Genomic DNA, 19,294 nt, shown 5'->3' with positions numbered 1-19,294 from the left:
AAATCTAGTTTAATAGGTGCAACATACAATTGGTGAACTAGATTGAAATATATGATGGCTGCGAAACAATGACAAACATTTTAAAGAAATATTCAAAATTTCTTTTATTTGGCAAAGTTAATCATTAACCCTTTACCAAATTGTTTTTTTCCCCACTTTTTTGAGTCCAGTAAACAATGAAGAGAATAGTACCAGACTTCAGAGGACATAGGAGAATATAGGAGGCATGGTTAGTAAGTTTGCAGATGACGCTAAGATTGGTGGCATAGTGGACAGTGAAGAAAGTTATCTCCAATTGCAACAGAATGTTGTTCAATTGGGCCGGTGGGCTGACGAATGGCAAATGGAGTTTAATTTAGACAAATGTGAAGTGATGCATTTTGGTAGATTGAACCAGGGCAGGACTTACTCAGTTAGTGGTAGGGCATTGGGGAGAGTTACAGAACAGAGATGTTCATAGCTCCTTGAAAGTGGAGTCACAGGTGGACAGAGTGATGAAGAAGGCATTCGGCATGCTTGGTTTCATCAGTCAGAACATTGAATACAGGAGTTGGAATGTCTTGCTGAAGTTGTACAAGACATTGGTAAGGCCACACTTGGAATACTGTGTGCAATTCTGGTCACCCTATTATAGAAAGGATATTATTAAACTAGAAAGAGTGCAGATAAGATTTACTAGGATGCTACCAGGACTTGATGGATTGAGTTATAAAGAGAGGTTGGATAGACTGGGACTTTTTTCTCTGGAGCGCAGGAGGCTAAGAGGTGATCTTATAGAGGTCTATAAAATAATGAGGGGCATAGATCAGATAGATAGTCATTATCTTTTCCCAAAGGTAGGGGAGTCTAAAACTAGAGGGCATAGGTTTAAGGTGAGAGGGGAGAGATACAAAAGTGTCCAGAGGGGCAATTCTTTTCACACAGAGGGTGGTGAGTGTCTGGAACAAGCTGCCAGAGGTAGTAGAGGCGGGTACAATTTTGTCTTTTAAAAAGCATTTAGATAGTTACATGGGTACAATGGGTATAGAGGGATATGGGCCAAATGCGGGCAATTGGGATTAGCTTAGGGGTTTAAAAAAAAAAGGGTGGCATGGACAAGTTGGGCCGAAGAGCTTGTTTCCATGCTGTAAACCTCTATGACTCTATGACACAGGACAGAATAACAAATGCCAATTGCAATTTAATGGAGAGAGGTATGAAGCGATGAATTTCAATAGGAATGAGATGTGGTAGAAACAAAATAAGTGGTCCAATTTTAAAGGGCTATAGAATAGAGAGAACACAAATCTATGGTGGCAGCTTCAAGTTGAGAAGGTTACTAAATAAAAATAACTTATGGATTCTTTCATTTTATAAATAGAGCAAAAGCAACAAATTTCTGTCAAACCTTTATAAATCACTGCCCTGGTTGAAGAATAGTATCCTATTCCAGGTATTGTTCTTTAAAAACAAATAATAATATGCAGATAAGATTTACCAATATGATACATGTCTGTATCATTTATGTAAAGAGGTGAGAGAAGTTGAGTTTGATTTCCTTAGATCAGAGACAGGAAAATAAATATTTAATTGTGTTCAAAACTATTAAAGGTTTTGATAAAGTAAATAAAAATAAATAATTTTCAGTGACAGAAGGGTCAGGACACTGATTTAAGGCCATTGGAAAAATAACTATAGATAGGTGACATGAAATGAGGTATGATGATCTGGTCACAAAAAGGTGCTTTATGCCAAATAATGATTTTAAATCCAACAGCTGGAAAACAAACTGAACTCTTCAAAACAGACTTTTCAAGACGCAGACTAAAAATGTGACTTGAGCTTGGAACAAAAGGCAGCTACCCAATTTGCATTACTGAACCTTTCAGATTCCAATTCATTGAGATGGAGACACCAGCCAGGATTTTGCACTTCTGTTTGCATCAGGATATCAATGACCATGCATCCCTACCATTTGTCTTAAACAAGCTTTAGGCTCCTTATACATAAAACCTCTCACCAAAAGCATATCAGTAGCCAAAAAATCCAAGATACTATGATGCTTCAAATATAAATGTATAATTGACATAGTGTCCATAGTGTTCCTGGACTTTTTACAGTATTAAACAAAAATACATAAATAACCATTTCCAAAGGTACAGCTTATCCAGGTGTACAACCTTCTCTCATTTACCTACGAGTTCCTACCCTTTCAGGATTTAAATAAAATTGAATAATGCCCATTAAAATCTACCATTTAAAGTTGGGAAATGAATGCTTTAGCATAATGCCTTGTCAGAAACTCGAATGTTACACACAAGACCCAATCCTGTGTAATTAAATCTTTGTACACTATTATTAAGTAATTAGCTAACTACCCTTTAAATAGGTGGTCGGGTGGCATCAGGGAGAGGAATCAGTTATGGTGCTCAGTTCAGTTATGCGAGCTAATCACTTGAATTAGATCAGGTATTAACCAGCATAACATTCCCAGAATAATTATGTCGGTCAGTCCTGCGTATTTGGTCCAAGTCTCTGACACAGACCTCAGTATTGGAGACGTTGGCAGAGGATCCTGGGCAATGGAAATCGGACCATCCAGAAGTTTAAATATCCCTGGTAATGCCTACACCTATGTACGTCAGAACTTCCACTGGATCCTGATTCACATCTCCTAAATTACATTCAATCTCCAGCTATTTAGATTCTGGAAACATTGGGTTTCGTCCTCAAAGCATTCACCTGATTTTCTTGTTCTATACTTAAATTAATTATATCATGTGACCATGAAGGAATTCTACTGATTCGGATAATGGTTTGAAATAACAAAGATTGATAGCAGGCATTCAGACACATTAAAAAATACATATTTAAAAACGTTTGCCTTACGGCACCGTTTTAGAAGTTATAATTTTAACATAAAAGTTTTACATTTTCTGTCTGCTACATTTTTAAAGAAAGGTTCTAACCTTTTTGCTGAAGCTGACGTTAATGAGGTTCGTGGTTCGATTTCGAACTATAAGTGGTTGATTTAAGTTAAATCGGCAGTCTTCGTCCACCTTCACAATCCACTCTGCGTATACTTGCTCTGAGAATTTCTGAAGTAATGATTTCATCTCCATATATTTATTTGAAACAAGTTTAGAATCGTCATCTGACACATAACTGCTCCAAAGGAAAAGAAAATTAATGCAAAATGTGAATTCGGGAACTACTGAAGGTGGACTTCACAGTTCTCATTTTAAACGTAGGAAGAACGTTTGTGTATTTTGGTAAAATCTTCAGCGACGCGACAACCGTGAATCAGTAAAGAATGAGTCGGATATTAAAAAATACAGTAACATTTCTATTATCTGCCATGTTGATTCGGGTATTGAGAGCGATAGCGCCCGAACCTAGCCAGTTGCGCTGAGGGAACGTGGCGTTGCAGAATAGTGAGAGGCTGAGACCGTAACGACAGCAGGCCGTGGAGGACCACCGACACCTGTCCTGAGTTTGACATTTTTTTGCAGCGAGTGGAACTGGCAGCGAACAAGCATTAGTATCAGCTTTTCAGAGATGGGCCCCGTTACCAGTCAAGTAACAGACCGGACCAATTATGTTTAGTAGATAACTCGTGGGTGCTGGATAACACAGTTTATAAAATCACACAGATCACCCAGTCCTGAGAGAGGATCATTCGCTACATCCAAATATGCCAACTCTTTGGTAGAGCTATCCCATTAGTCTCATGCCCCAATGACACTATTATTTTATTTTCAAGAATTTATTAAATTCCCTTTTGAAATTTACTATTTAATCTGCTTCCATCCTACTATCAGATCGTGTACTTCAGGGAAACAAGAAAATGGCAAAGAAACTAAACAAATACTTTGTTTTCGAGGTGGAAAATACTATAACAAAACCCAGAAATGAATGGAGAATCAAGGGACTAGTGTAAACCAGGAACTGCAAGACATTAATACTTGTAAAAAAAAGTACAAAAAAATTAATGGAATTTCAAGTTGATAAATCCCCTGGACCTGAAAATCTGCATCCTAGTGTTGAAAGAGGTAGCTGTTGAGATAGTAGTTGCACGAATCATCTTTCAAAATTCTGTCGTCTCTGGAATAGTTCTTGAGGATCGGAAGGTGGCAAATAAACCCCATTATTTAAGAAAGGAAGGGGAGAGAAAATGGGGAACCACAGACTTGTTAGCCTAACATCAGTAGTAAGGAAAACCCTAGAATCAATAATAAAAGATGCTTTAACAGAACACCTTAGAAAATAATGGTAGATTTGAGCAGTCAATATGGATTTATGAAAATGAAATCATATTAAACAAACCTGTTTTTTTGTGGATGTAATATATCAAGAGGAACCTGTCAATGTGGTTTATTCAGATTTTGACATTTGACAAGAGGTGAGTAAACAAAATTGGTTTAGAAGAATGCATTAAGTTGATCTTTCTCTACACCCTAGCTATGACTGTAACACTACATTCTGCACTCTCTCGTTTACTTCTCTATGAACGATATGTTTTGTCTGTATAGCACGCAAGAAACAATACTTTTCATTGTGTTAATAAATGTGACAATAATAAATCAAATCAAATTAAATCAAAAGAGTGATCTCATTTAAACATACAAAGTTCTTGCAGGGCTCAATAGGGTGGATGCAAAAATGTTATTCTCCTTGGCTGGGAAGTCTAGAACCAGAAAACACAGTCTCCAAATAAGAAGCAGGCCATTCGGAACTGAGATAAAGAGGAATTTCTTTAATCAGTAGGTGGTGAATTTTTTGAATTGTCTGCCCTAGAGGGCTGTGAATGCCCAGTTGTTGAGCATGTTCAAGACTGAGATCGACAGATTTCTACTTATCAAGGGATACGGGAACAGTGCAGGAAAATGGTGTTGAACCAGAAGGTCAGCCATGATGTCAGTAAATGGTGGAGCAGGCTCGAGTGGTCTATTCCTGCTTCTATTCCTTATGTGTTGAACAATGCATAAATTTCATTGCTGCACGGAGAACAACTCTAGCTTCTAAATCTATCCACAGAACTGAATTCCCTCAGGTACCATTCTACGAAATGACCCTTGGTACCATGGCACGGTACGGTAGCACAGTGGTTAGCACTGCTGCTTCACAGCTCCAGGGACCTGGGTTCAATTCCCGGCTTGGGTCACTGTCTGTGTGGAGTTTGCACATTCTCCTCATGCCTGCGTGGGTTTCCTCCGGGTGCTCCGGTTTCCTCCCACAGTCCAAAGATGTGCGGGTTAGGTTGATTGGCCATGCTAAAAAATTGCCCCTTAGTGTCCCGAGATGCGTAGGTTAGAGGGATTAGCGGGTAAATATGTAGGGATATGGGGGTAGGGCCTGGGTGGGATTGTGGTCAGTGCAGACTCGATGGGCCAAATGGCCTCTTTCTGCACTGTAGGGTTTCTATGATTTCTATGATTCTAGCAAATGACCCTCTCCCAGGTCTTGGACATCATTCCTAAAGTGTGGGGCCCAGGATTGAACATAATATTAGACAAACTAATGGGGCTATTGGCAGATAAGTCCCATGGCCCTGATGGCTTGTATCCTAAAAGATGTATCTACAGAGATAGTGGATGCATTGGTTGTAATTTCCCAAACATCCTTAGATTCTGGAGAAGTACCAGAGGATTGGAAACTGCCAATGTGACACCCCAATTCAAACAGGGAGGGAGGCAAATAACAGCTAACTCATCTATTGTTGGAAAAATGTTGGAATCAATTATCAAGGAAATGATAGCAGCACATTAGGAAAATCATTACCTAATCGAGCAGACAGCATGGCTTCATGAAAGGGAAATCGTGTTGGACAAATTTATTAGAATTTTATGAGGATGAGGGGACAGAGGGGAACAAGTAGCTGTGTTGTTTTTAGACTTCCAGGTGTTCGACAAGGTACCTTACAAAAGGTTAAGGTCTTAAGACAAGAGCCTGTGGTATTGGATGTAATATATTGGCATGGATGGAGAATTGGTTAATCGGCAGGAAACAGTGAGTGGGGATAAGGGGTTCTTTTTCAGGCTGGCGACCCTGTAACTACTGGGATTTAATAAGCATCAGTGCAGGGACTGCAACTGTTTACAATATATATTACTGACTTTGAGGAAGGAAGCAAATGTAACCAAATTTGCACAAAGGCAAATTGTGAGAGGGATACAAATAGGTTAAGCAAGTGGGAAAAAGTTAGCAAATGGAGAATAATGTGGGAAAATGTGAAGTTGTTCATTTTGGAAGGAAGCATGAAAGAAGAGTATTATTTAAATGGAGAACTACAGAAAACTGCAACACAAAGGGACTTGAGAGTAGTTATGCATGAAACACAGAAAGCTGGCACACAGATGCAGCAGGTAATTAGGAAGGCTAATGGAATGTTAGCCCTTATTTCGAGGGGGTTAAGGTATAAGAATAGAGACGTCTTGCTGTAAAAGTATGAGGTACTGGTGTAACCACATCTGGAGTACCTTGAGCAGCTTTGGTCTCCTTATTTATGGAGAGATATTATTTCATCGGAGGCAGTTCAGAGAAGGTTCACAAGGATGATCCCTGGTTTGGAAGGATTGTCTTATGAAGAAAAGTTAAACAGATTGGGACTCCACTCACTGAAATTTAGAAGAATGAGAGGTGATCTCATTGAAACATATAAGATTGTTAAGGGGCTTGACAGGGCAAATGTTTAGAGGATATTTCTCCTCATGGGAGAGTCTAGGACCAAGAAGCATAGTCTCAGGATAAGGGGCCTCCCATCCATTCACACTGTCTACACTTCCCACTGCCTCGGCAAAGCAGCCAGCATAATTAAGGACCCCACGCACCCCTGACATTCTCTCTTCCACCTTCTTCCTTCGAGAAAAAGATACAAAAGTCTGAGGTCATGTACCAACCGACTCAAGAACAGCTTCTTCCCTGCTGCTGTCAGACTTTTGAATGGATTTACCTTGCATTAAGTTGATCATTCTCTACACCCTAGCTATGATGTAACACTACATTCTGCACTCTCTTGTTTCCTTCTCTATGAAAGGTATGTTTTGTCTGTATAGCACGCAAGGAACAATCCTTTTCACTGTATGTTAATACATGTGACAATAATAAATCAAATCAAATCAAATTAAGACTGCGATGAGGAGGAATTTCTTCTCTCAGAAGGTTGTGAATCTCCTTGCCACCAAGAGCCGTTGGGGCAGAGTCCTGGTATATATTTAAGGCTGAGATAGATAGATTTTTGATCAATAAGGGAATCAAGGATTAGAGGAAAGGGCAAGAAAGTTGAATGGCGGAGCAGGCTCAAGGAGCTGAATGGCCTACTTCTGTTCCTATTTCGTATGGTCTTAGAAACAGTTGGCACCTGAAGATAAAGGGTTAGCACAGCCTCCTTGTATGTAGTCTAGGCCTATTATTTACATTTATTAACAATAAAGCCAAGGATCAAATATACTTTTTTAACTGCCTTTTCAACTTGCCTTACCAAATTTAAGGATTTGTAAACATACATCCCTAAGACTTTCTAGCCAAATATTTGGCATTTTAGCACCCAATTTATCACTGTTACAAATGAGCACCCATGGCATGTGTGTAGTTTTAACATGTGCTGCCACACATGTTGAAGCTTCTGCATCACTGTTTGGTCAGGTGACAGTTCTTGAGTATTTGGAGGGAGAGGAAGCAAGTTGGAGTTAGAATAAAGTTTGGCTTGTAGGCAAATTTACAGATATTGAGTTTCCATATTGCTTTTGTCCTTCTAGCTAAGGTTTGGAAAGTGCTGTTGAAGGAACCCTGGTGAATTGTTGCATTGCATCTTGTATATGGCATACACTGCGTGTCAGTGGTGGATGGTGGATAAAGTGAATGTTTAATGTGGTCAGTGGGTGCCAATCAAGCAGGCTCCTTTGCCCTGGATTCTTTCGAGATTCTTGAGAGTTTTTGGAGACACTCATGCAAGCATGAAGGGAGTGTAACGGAGGTGCACCAGACTAAGGCCTGGGATTGCAGGAGGAAAGATCGAGGAAATTAGACCTGTAGTCTCTAGAGTTTCAGAGAATAAGACGTGATCTCATTGAAAATTATTGAAGTTCTTACTGGGTGTGACAAAATGGATGTTTTCCCTAGCTGGTGAGTCTAGAACCAGGGAACAGTCTCAAAATAAGCAGCAGAGGGCTGTGGCAGCTCAATCATTGTGCATGTTCAACTAATGACATCAAAGGATATGGAGATGGGGCAGGAGATTGGCACTTAAATAGGTGAATAGACATGATCCAATTCAATGGGCGAGTAGGCTCAAGGGACGGGATGGTCTACTGCTGCTCCTCTGTTCCAATGAATGGCTGAACCAGTTGTCTGCCCTGTGTCCCATGGATGTCATGATGAGGGCCATAGCCAGTCTGCAAATCATAGAAACATAGAAACCCTACAGTACAGAAAGAGGCCATTCGGCCCATCGAGTCTGCACCGACCACAAACCCACCCAGGCCCACCCCCATATCCCTACATATTTACCCACTAATCCCTCTAACCTACGCATCTCACGACACTAAGGGCAATTTTTAGCATGGCCAATCAACCTAACCCGCACATCTTTGGGCTGTGGGAGGAAACCAGAGCACCCAGAGGAAACCCATGCAGACACGAGGAGAATGTGCAAACTCCACACACAGTGACCCAAGCCGGGAATCGAACCCAGGTCCCTGGAGCTGTGAAGCAGCAGTGCTAACCACTGTGCCACCATGCCGCCCAAATCTACACGATTATGGCATGAAACCAATGTTGTTGAGTAGCTGCATGCTACTGTTGTCGTGTAGCTGCATGCCTTAACAGGGCACAGAAAATCATGAGGCGCTCCTTCCTTCAATAAAAAGACCAAAACTGCACACAATACTCTCACCAAGGCTCTAACCAATTGCACCAAGACCTCTTTACTCCTGTACTCAAATCCCTTTGCAGTGAAGCCCAGCATAACATCTGCCTTCCTAATTGGTTGCTGCACCTGCATGCTAGTTTTTAGTGACACATTAACAAGGACACTTATGGTCCTTTCTGTATCACTTCCCAACCTCTTACCATTTAACTGCCCTTTCATTTTCTTCCTACCAAAATGGATAACTTCACATTTATTCACATTATATTCCATCTGCCATGATCTTGCCCATTCACTTAGCCTGACAAAATCTCTTTGCATCCGCCTCAAAACTCATTCCTATCTAGTTTTGTGTCATCAACAAATTTGGAAATATTCCAAATATTGGAAATATTTGTTGCCAGATTCGGCTAAACAACACAAAGGACTATTGGGTTCTGCTCTTGTCTGCTAAAGTTATTTGCTTGTCCAGAATCATTTGCAAATGGAATGTAAAGATAGTTCAGCTTTTCTTTGCTGCAAATCATCTCCAATAACCTGTCTTTTAAACCTTCACCTCCAACAATAAATGCAAGGAGCTCCTGCTCCTTGTCACTAAGTTTGAGACCATACAATCAGCAGGCCATATTTCCGTCACTCCCACAGGCACACTGGGCCAAATTTCTAAGCTCTCCAATGCCCTAGCCCCAAACTTGCACCTTTCTCTAGTTTCTCTCCTACCTCCTCCCGTTAGGCCCTCTCCATGTTTTTTGTCAATGAGACCAACTCCTGCTTCCTTGATACAATTCCCATTACACTGCTACCACAAAGCTTATTTTAACTGATTCTCATGCAACGTGATTTTGTTAACAGGTTTCCCTCTTCAAATACTGTCCTTTTCTTTTTTATCATCTCTCTACTCAAAAATTAATTCTTCACCTCACTGTCTTTGCAAATTATCATCCCATCTTTAACCTTTCTTTCCTTTCAGAAGTCCTTAAACATGCTGTTGCCTCCCAAATCCATGCCTATCAGGTCCTCATACCTGCCATTGTTACAAAACTGCTCCTATCAAAATCACAAATTATTTCCTATTTGACTGTAATAAATAATCTTTCCTCCTGCTTCTCAACCTATCTATAGCTTTTGACACAATTGGCCACACTGTTCTCCTCCTACACTTTTCCACTGTAATCCAGCTGGGTGGGACTGGTCCCAATCATATCTATCTAATCGTAGGTGGAGTATCACCTGCAATGGCTTCTTTTCTTACTCCCAGATGATTCTCTGATGTCATCAAGTATCTCTTTTTGGCCTCCTCCTGTTACGCACCTACACACTGCCCATCAGTGACATTATCTGAAAAAGTATTCATTTTCACATATAAAATGACAATATTTAGCTCTACCTCATCACCACCTCTCTCCACTTTTTCACTGTTGCTAAATTATCAGATGGCTTCCCCAACATCCAGTACTAAATGAACAGAAATTTCCTCCAACTAAACATGGGGAAAACCAAAGTCATTGCGTTTGGTTCCTTGCTCCCTAAGTACGCACTCCTTCATTTCTTGCCAACTGTCTGAATCTGAAGCAGACTGTAACTTTGATGCCATATTTGATACCGAGATAAAGTCCATACCACTAAGACCATCCAAAAGACCATCTATTTCCACTGCTGTAAGACATTATCCCTACCTCAGCTTATCAGGTGCTAAAACATGAGAAGCAATAGTATGGTGGTAAAATCACTAGACTAGTAATCCAGAGGTCCAGGCGAATGCTCTGGCCACATGGATTTGTATCCCATCGCAACAACTGTTGGAATTTAAATTCAAATAATCTGGAATTAAAAAGTTATCTCAGTAATGGTGACCAAGAAACCAGTGTTGATAGTCAGGATGGTAGTCTGCCTACCTGGTGCTGGGGTAATGGATGTCTACAAGCGGATAGGAGGCATCTTAAAAGGGGAAGATAAAGAAACGGATGTCATTGTACACATTGGTGCAAATGACGTAGATAGAAAGAGCAGGGGGATCCTACGAGAGCAATTCAGGGAGTTGGGAAATAGACTAAAAAGTAGGGCCTCCAGGGTGGCCATCTCTGGGCTGCTCCCAATGCCTCGTGCCAGTGAGGCTAAGAATAGGGAGTTAGTACAATTGAATGCTTGGCTAAAGGACTGGTCCAAGAGGGAGGGCTTCATTTTCCTAGATCAATGGGAAGTTTTCAGGAGAGGATGGCACCTGTACAAGAAGGACGGGTCACAACTAAGTTGGAAGGGCACGAATATCCTGGCTGGGAGTTTTGCTAGTGCAGTTCGGGGAGGTTTAAACTAGTATGGCAGGGGGGTGGGGATCAAAATATTAGGTCTACAAGTGTAGAGGCTGGGGACGAGCTTGGGGCTGGGACAAAGCTGGCAAAGAAGAAGAGCACTTTGGGGGAGGATGACCTCACTGGGCCTGGAGTGCTTATAATTCAATGCAAGGAGCGTAGCAGGTAAGACAAACGAACTTAGGGCCTTAATGCTCACGAGGAATTTGGATGTGGTTGCGGTGACAGAGACTTGGTTGAAAGAGGGACAGGACTGGCAGCTGAATATTCCGGGGTACAAGTGTTTTAGGCGAGACAGAGGAGGGGCCAAAAGAGGTGGGGGAGTAGCAGTATTAGTTGGAGAGCATATTACAGCGGTGCAGAGGGAGGACAATTCAGAGGGGTCGTGTAACGAGTCACTCTGGGTGGAGCTTAGAAACAGGAAGGGCGCAGTCACTATGTTGGGGGTATACAACAGGCCCCCCAACAGCCCAAGGGAAGTGGAAGAACGGATATGTCAGGAGATACTGGATAGGTACAGGAAAAATAGGGTTGTTGTAGTGGGAGACTTCAATTTCCCTAGTATAGACTGGAAATCGCTGAGAGCTGGGACTCTGAATGGGGAGGAATTTGTAAAATGCATACAGGAGGGTTCTTTGGAACAATATGTAGATAGCCCGACTAGAGAGGGGGCTATACTGGACCTAATACTGGGGAATGAGCCCGGTCAGGTCTTCAAAGTTTCGGTAGGGGAACATGTGGCAAATAGTGACCACAATTCTGTTAGCTTTAGGATAGTGATGGAAAAGGATGAGTGGTGTCCCAAGGGTAAGGTGTTGGATTGGGGGAAGGCTAACTTTAGTGGGATTAGGCAGAAATTGGCAGCTCTTGATTGGGAGAGGCTGTTTGAGGGTAAATCCACATCTGGCATGTGGGAGTCTTTTAAGGAACAGTTGTTAGGGCTACAGGACAGGCATGTGCCTGTAAAAAAGGATAGGAAGGGTAGGATTCGAGAACCGTGGATAACCAGGGAAATTGAGGGACTGGTCAAAAAGAAAAGAGAGGCGTATGTTAGGTCCAGGCAGCTAAAAACGGAGGGAGCTCTGGAGGAGTACAAAGAAAGTAGGAAAGAACTCAAACGGGGAATTAGAAGGGCAAAAAGGGGTCACGAAATGTTCTTGGCAGACAGGATTAAGGAGAATCCCAAGGCATTTTATTCATACGTTAGGAACAAAAGGGTTGTCAGGGAAAAAATCGGACCTCTCAGGGACAAAAGTGGGGAATTTTGCTTGGAGCCCAAAGAAGTAGGGGAGATCTTAAATGAATACTTTGCGTCGGTATTCACAAAGGAGAGGGATGTGTTGACTGGGAGTGTCTCGGAGGGGAGTGTTGAACCGTTGGAGAAAATCTCCATTACAAGGGAGGAAGTGTTAGGTTTGTCAGAGAATATAAAGACTGACAAATCCCCAGGGCCTGATGGAATCTATCCAAGGCTGCTCAGGGAGACGAGAGATGAAATCGCTGGGCCTCTGACGCAAATCTTTGTCTCGTCACTGGACGCAGGTGAGGTCCCAGAGGATTGGAGGATAGCTAATGTGGTCCCGTTATTTAAGAAGGGTAGGAAGGATAACCCGGATAATTATTGGCCGGTGAGCTTGACGTCCATGGTGGGGAAGTTGTTGGAGAAGATTCTTAGAGATAGGATGTATGTGCATTTAGAAAGGAATAAACTCATTAACGATAGTCAGCATGGTTTTGTGAGAGGGAGGTCATGCCTCACTAACCTGGAGGAGTTTTTTGAAGAAGTGACCAGAATGGTTGACGAGGGAAGGGCCGTGGATGTCATCTATATGGACTTTAGTAAAGCGTTTGACAAAGTCCCTCATGGTAGGCTGGTGAAAAAGGTTGGATCTCATGGGATAAAGGGGGAGGTGGCTATATGGGTGGAGAACTGGCTTGGTCACAGAAGACAGAGGGTGGTAGTGGAAGGGTCTTTTTCCGGCTGGAGGCCTGTGACTAGTGGTGTTCCGCAGGGCTCTGTATTGGGACCTCTGCTGTTTGTGATTTATATAAACGATCTGGAAGAAGGTGTAACTGGGGTGATCAGTAAGTTTGCGGACGACACAAAATTGGCAGGACTTGCAGATAGTGAGGAGCATTGTCAGAAGCTACAGAAGGATATAGATAGGCTGGAAATTTGGGCAAAGAAATGGCAGATGGAGTTCAATCCTGATAAATGCGAAGTGATGCATTTTGGTAGAAATAATGTAGGGAGGAGCTATACGATAAATGGCAGAACCATAAAGGGTGTAGATACGCAGAGGGACCTGGGTGTGCAAGTCCAAGGTGACATCACAGGTGGAGAAGGTGGTGAAGAAGGCATATGGCATGCTTGCCTTTATAGGACGGGGCATAGAGTATAAAAGTTGGGGTCTGATATTGCAGATGTATAGAACGTTAGTTCGGCCGCATTTGGAATACTGCGTCCAGTTCTGGTCGCCACAGTACCAGAAGGACGTGGAGGCTTTGGAGAGAGTACAGAGGAGGTTTACCAGGATGTTGCCTGGTATGGAGGGGCTTAGTTATGAGGAGAGATTGAGTAAACTGGGGTTGTTCTCACTGGAAAGACGGAGGATGAGGGGAGACTTAATAGAGGTGTATAAAATTATGAAAGGCATAGATAGGGTGTACGGTGGGAAGCTTTTCCCCAGGTCAGTGGTGACGTTCACGAGGGGTCATAGGTTCAAGGTGAAGGGGGGGGGTGAGGTTTAACACAGATATCAGAAGGACATATTTTACACAGAGGGTGGTGGGGGCCTGGAATGCGCTGCCAGGCAAGGTGGTGGAGGCGGACACACTGGGAACGTTTAAGACTTATCTAGATAGCCATATGAACGGAGTGGGATTGGAGGGATACAAAAGAATGGTCTAGTTTGGACCAGGGAACGGCACGGGCTTGGAGGGCCGAAAGGCCTGTTCCTGTGCTGTATTGTTCTTTGTTAGTCATTTTAAAAAATGTTTCACGAGTGTCCTTTAGGGAGGGAAATCTGTCATCCTTACTGGTCTGACTCACATGTGTCTCCAGACACACAGAAGATTGGTTGACTCTTAAATGCCCTTTGAAATGGCACAGCAAAGCACTCGTGTATCAAATTGCAAAAATTTCACAAAGGAATTAAACGGATTGATCACCATAAGTGTAAGCATCTACATAAGCACCAGAAATGATAACAGCACAACCAGTCTGGTTGACCATGAAAAATTCTCTTGACTAACATTAGAGGCTTGTGCCAAAAGTGAGAGTTGTCCCACAGATTAGTCAAGCAACAGCCTGATATAGTCATACTCACTGAATTATACCTTACAACCAATGTCCCAAAAACCACCAGCACCACCTGTGGGTATGTCCTATCCCACTGGCAGGACAAAATCAGCAGAGGTGATTCACAATGGTATAAAGTTTGAATGGATTGCTCTGGGAGTCTTCAACATTGTATCTGAATGTGCTCCCACAGTCCTAAGCTTGATATAGAGTTAACTCTTTTAACCATCAGGCTTTGCTGGTGTTTTCACTTTGCTGGTGTCTTTGCATACGCATCAGGTTACAACCCCATGAAGTCTCATGACATCGGGTCAAACATAGGGGAGGAAATCTTCTGATTACCACCTATTGGCATCCCTCAGCTGATGAATCAGTACTCCATGTCAAACACTAATTGGAAGGAGCACCGGCACCAAATGGACACAGAGGGCCTGATTTTAGCATTTTCATTCTATGTGCTGAATCTGGATGCAATTCAGATCCGACTCGGAAATCTGCTTTCAGGTGCTTCCATATGCACTTAGCCTGAAAAAAAATCGTGAATCTGAATTGTGCTCTGAACTGCGCATGCGCAGTGAGGAACAAAATTTGAAAATCGCGCCCCTGTCACATCGCTCCTGGGCCGCAAAAAGTGGATAAAGCAGCCTGGGAGCAATGGGCCCCACAGACATCGCCCCCACCCCTACAACATAACTTTCCTCCTTATCCACCCACCCCCCCGCTACTCAGACCGATTGCGACCCTCTGCCCCCTTTCCCCCACACCGATTGCCCGCAGAGTGGTAGCGGTTCCCCCCTCCCCCCCGCCCCCCCCTGCCACCAGAGATCCATCTGGCCTCCCTCCCAGTATATTTCACATACTCACAGCCGAATACTTTGACAGTTTCACTCATAAAGTGCACGTGCATTATTATAACTGTGGAATCCCTTCTCTCGGCTGCCTGTACTTGCAAAATCCACTGAGGTACATATCCAGGCCTTTACTGAAGTTGTGTAATGAAACATATAGGTGCGTGTACAAATAACCGTTGCTTGATTCAACAAGCTTTGCAATTGTGTTTAGCAATAGCCTACTTGCAGTAAATTCTAAGAGCTGCATTTCCAAGTTTAGAAGATAATTTGGGAAATGACAATAAGATGATTTCTACTTCTTCTGAACTTGCTGGCGTAGGGGAAAAAAACATTCATGGCAAGTGAAATATAATCTAAGTAGCATTTATAACAGGAATGATCAGAATTAAACCCCCCACCCCCACCAGACAATGATCTGGCCTCCCTTCCCCCCCCCCCCACCCCACCAGACAATGATCTGGCCTCCCTCCCCCCCCGCACCAGACAATGATCTGGCCTCCCTCACCACGCTCCCCTCCCCCGCACCCCCCCAGACAACGATCTGGTCTCTCCCCTCCCACCAGTCAACAATCAGGCCTCCTTCCCCCACCCCCCCCCCGCCTCCCCCCCAAGAGATACATCTGACTCGCCTCCTCCTCCACCAGCCCCCCCCCTCCCTCCACCAGAGAATAATCTGGCCCGCCTCCCTCCCCCTCCCACCACTGATCTGAGTCAGAGAGCCGTTGGAAGCTCTGAACTTACTTCTTCAGAAGCTGATGTGCCCGAAACAGACCTTTGCCAAGCATGTCTGTTTCGCGCCAAATCTGAACGCGCGAACGTGATGGTAAAGGGGGAAATGCTGGTAAAGTTGGCAGGGCAGCCCATTAATTCAATTTAAATGCCGTTGCGCCCGTTTTGGGCGTGAATCGGATCGCAGCCATTTTCGGGCCTTGGTAAAGTGGGCATCTGCGTGGACGCGGGCGCAGATCGTGTTAATGGCCTCACGTCCGACTTTACCACATTTTCACGCCCAAAAATGGGCACGACACAATGGTAAAATCGGGCCCAGAATGTACTTCTAATGGGAAACTTAAATGTTCATCACCAAGAGTGACTTGGTAGCGCCACTACTCAGTGAGCTGGTCAAGTCCTGAAGAACATTGCTGCTAGGCTGGGTCTGCAGCAGGGGTTGAGTGACCCAACAAAAAAGAATAAAAGCTATTTGACCTCATCCGTACCAATCTGTCAGTTGCATATTGTAAGTTTTTCGGGGAACTCAGGCCTTTTTATGAGCTGGGAAAAGGACTTGAACCCTAAAGAACTGTGAAAGTGGCAACATTTGGCTGCAGGACTTGACCAAAAATTTCCCAGGGAGCTCAGCCAGCCTGTGTGTGTGTGTGTGTGTGAAGGGGCCCAGTCCAAAAATTGCAAGCAGCCAGAAACCAGACGGACTGCTGATTAGGTTATCAGCAGCACAAAAGTGAACTGACGACATCACCAGACTAGGCCGGCAGCAAGACAATACACCTGGTCTGGACTCAATACAGGTGATAATGCCCTTGTCCCAGAGCGAGGAGTTACACATTTCCATAATGGGAAAACGATTAAACGATCTCCGATGGAACAATAAAGGACAGCAAGAGACCTATTACCTGGGATGGGATCATCTGGTCTCTATGGACTGTAAGATCGCAACTACAGATAACACTAGCAAGCCTTTGTCTGTGGAACTGCCGGTTGGAAGGGGGCGGAGTTGGCAGGAAAAAAAATTCAAGTTTTACAACATAAAAGGATGGTCAGGCCGGCCATCTCTCTCTCCACTCTCCACTCTCTTCTCCTGTTCCTGGCTGCCTCTCGTTCGTCTCCAGCATGCAGCCCGAAGCCCACTGAGCCATTTAAACTGGGATTGTGAGTATCCTCCGGTAATTCGCGAAGTTCCCGAGATCATCATAGTGGATGAGGCTTTGGGGAAAGGGGGGGGGCGGCTTTTGCATGCACCTTTCATAGTTTAAGACACTGGTAAACTTGTGTAAAGTAAGCATTCTCGTTGTGTCCGTTTTAGTATTCCTTCCATCGCTATAGTCTTATAGAGCATAAGGCATTGTGTGTTGTTTTCCTGGTGTTTGGTGATCTTGACCTTGATGTTTTAACAAATATATATATATCTTTGACTTCCATTGGAGTCCGTTTTGAACTTTTCAATTTCTCACCAACGATCTCTGACCAAGTCACAATATTAAATATCCCTTACGATAATTCCGGAGTCTAGAACTGAGGGTACCCTGGGCGCTTCGAAACCGCCCACTCAGGAAAGGCTGCCAGGTAGTGGATAGGCAGCAGTTTCCTTTTCTCTCTCTTGGGAGCACTACTCTAGTGAAGTAGACGCAAGGTGGCCATTGTTCCATCGGCGAGAGAGAGAATCACTCGGGCATTGGTGGGGTTTGGGTAACGGAGAACCAAACCTAAAATAAGCCCAGTGGAGTTAAAAAGAGGGATCCCGCTACAATATGCATCTATCCATGACAATATTGGTAGGACTGACCATCGCACAGTCCTTATGGAGTCAATCTCCTATCTTCACTTCAAGGATATTTTCATCATGTTGTGTAGCATTACCTTCAAGCTAAATTGAATAGATTTCAAACAGATCAAACAACTCAAAACTGGGTATCCATGACACTGGGTGGAAACAGAACTCTTTTCAACGATCATCTGTAACCTGATGGCCAGGCATATCCCCAACTCTACCATTACCCACAAGCCGGTGGATCAACTATGGTTCAATGGAGAGTGCAGAAGGGCATGTCAGGAATGGACAAGGCATATTTAAGAATGAAGTGTCAACCTGGTGAAGCTACAACACAGGACTTGCAAGGCAAACAGCATGAGATAGACAGAGTTAAGTGATCCCATGACTAACCTATTGGGTCTAAACTCTGCAGTCCTATCACTTCCAGTCATTAATGATGGTGGGCAATTAAACAATTAACCAGTGAATGACGCTCCATAAAAATCCTCATCTCCAATGATGGGCCCAGTATGTCAGTGCAAAAGACAGATTGAAACATTAGCAACCACCTTCAGACAGAAATGCAGAGTGGATGATTTATTTCAACCTACTCCGAAGGTTCCCGGCATCAAGGATGCCAATCTTCAGCTCATTTGATTCACTCTATTTGATATTAAGAAATGAGAGGTGGTACTATGTACTGCAAAGACTGACATCTTTCTGGCAACAGTATTGAAGACTTGTAGTCCAGAATTAGCCATACACCTAAACAAATTGTTCCAGTACAACTACGGCACTGGAATCTATCCAGCAATGTAGAAAATTGGTCTTGTCCACAAAGGGCAGGGCAGTTACAATTCAGCCGATTATCGCCCATCAGTTAACTCTTGATTATCAAAAAGTGATAAATGATGGAAGGGGTCAACGACAATGTTATCAAGCAGCACTCACTCAGCAATAACCTTCTTACTAATGCTTAATTTACATTCTGCCTAGACCCCTTAACTCCTGAACTCATTACAGCTTTGGTCCAAACATGAACAACAGAACTAAACTCAAGAGGTAAGGTGCGAGTGACTGCTCTTGACATCAATGTGGCATCAAGAAACCCGAGTAAAACTGAAGTTAATGGGAATCCGGGAAAATTCTACCAATGGTAAAAAGGGAAATAGTTGTGAATGTTGGAGATCGATCACTTCATTCCAGTATGTCACTCAAGTTAGTGTCCTCGGCCCAATCATCTTCAGCTGCATCATCAATGACCTTCTCTCCATCATAAGGTTAGAACTGGGGATGTTCACTAATATTGCACAACATTCATCATGAATGGCAACTGTTCAGATATTGAAGCACCTTTCATCCAAACGCAACAAGATCTGGACAACTGTCAGGCTTGGGCTGATGAATGGTAAGTAAAACTCGCACCACACAAATATCAGACAGCGGCCATCTCTAACCATGCCTCAAGAACATTCAGAGGCTCGGGATTCTGCAGTGTAC

At 43.3% G+C, this 19,294-nt stretch overlaps 1 protein-coding gene across 1 annotated transcript in view; it reads right to left on the bottom strand.

Annotated features, from left to right (window-relative positions):
• The window catches only part of LOC144501720 (dynein axonemal heavy chain 17-like), an 832,067-nt gene that overhangs the window by 672,818 nt on the left and 139,955 nt on the right, over positions 1-19,294 (bottom strand). Inside the window, exon 13 of the mRNA XM_078225682.1 lies at positions 2,949-3,144. Within this exon, the coding sequence (XP_078081808.1) occupies positions 2,949-3,144 (196 nt within the window). The remainder of the gene's footprint in view (positions 1-2,948; positions 3,145-19,294) is intronic.

Source organism: Mustelus asterias, chromosome 12, assembly GCF_964213995.1.
Source record: "Mustelus asterias chromosome 12, sMusAst1.hap1.1, whole genome shotgun sequence".
In the NCBI taxonomy this organism is placed as follows: Eukaryota; Metazoa; Chordata; class Chondrichthyes; order Carcharhiniformes; family Triakidae; genus Mustelus; species Mustelus asterias.
This window is presented reverse-complemented; position numbering and strand designations above follow the sequence as displayed.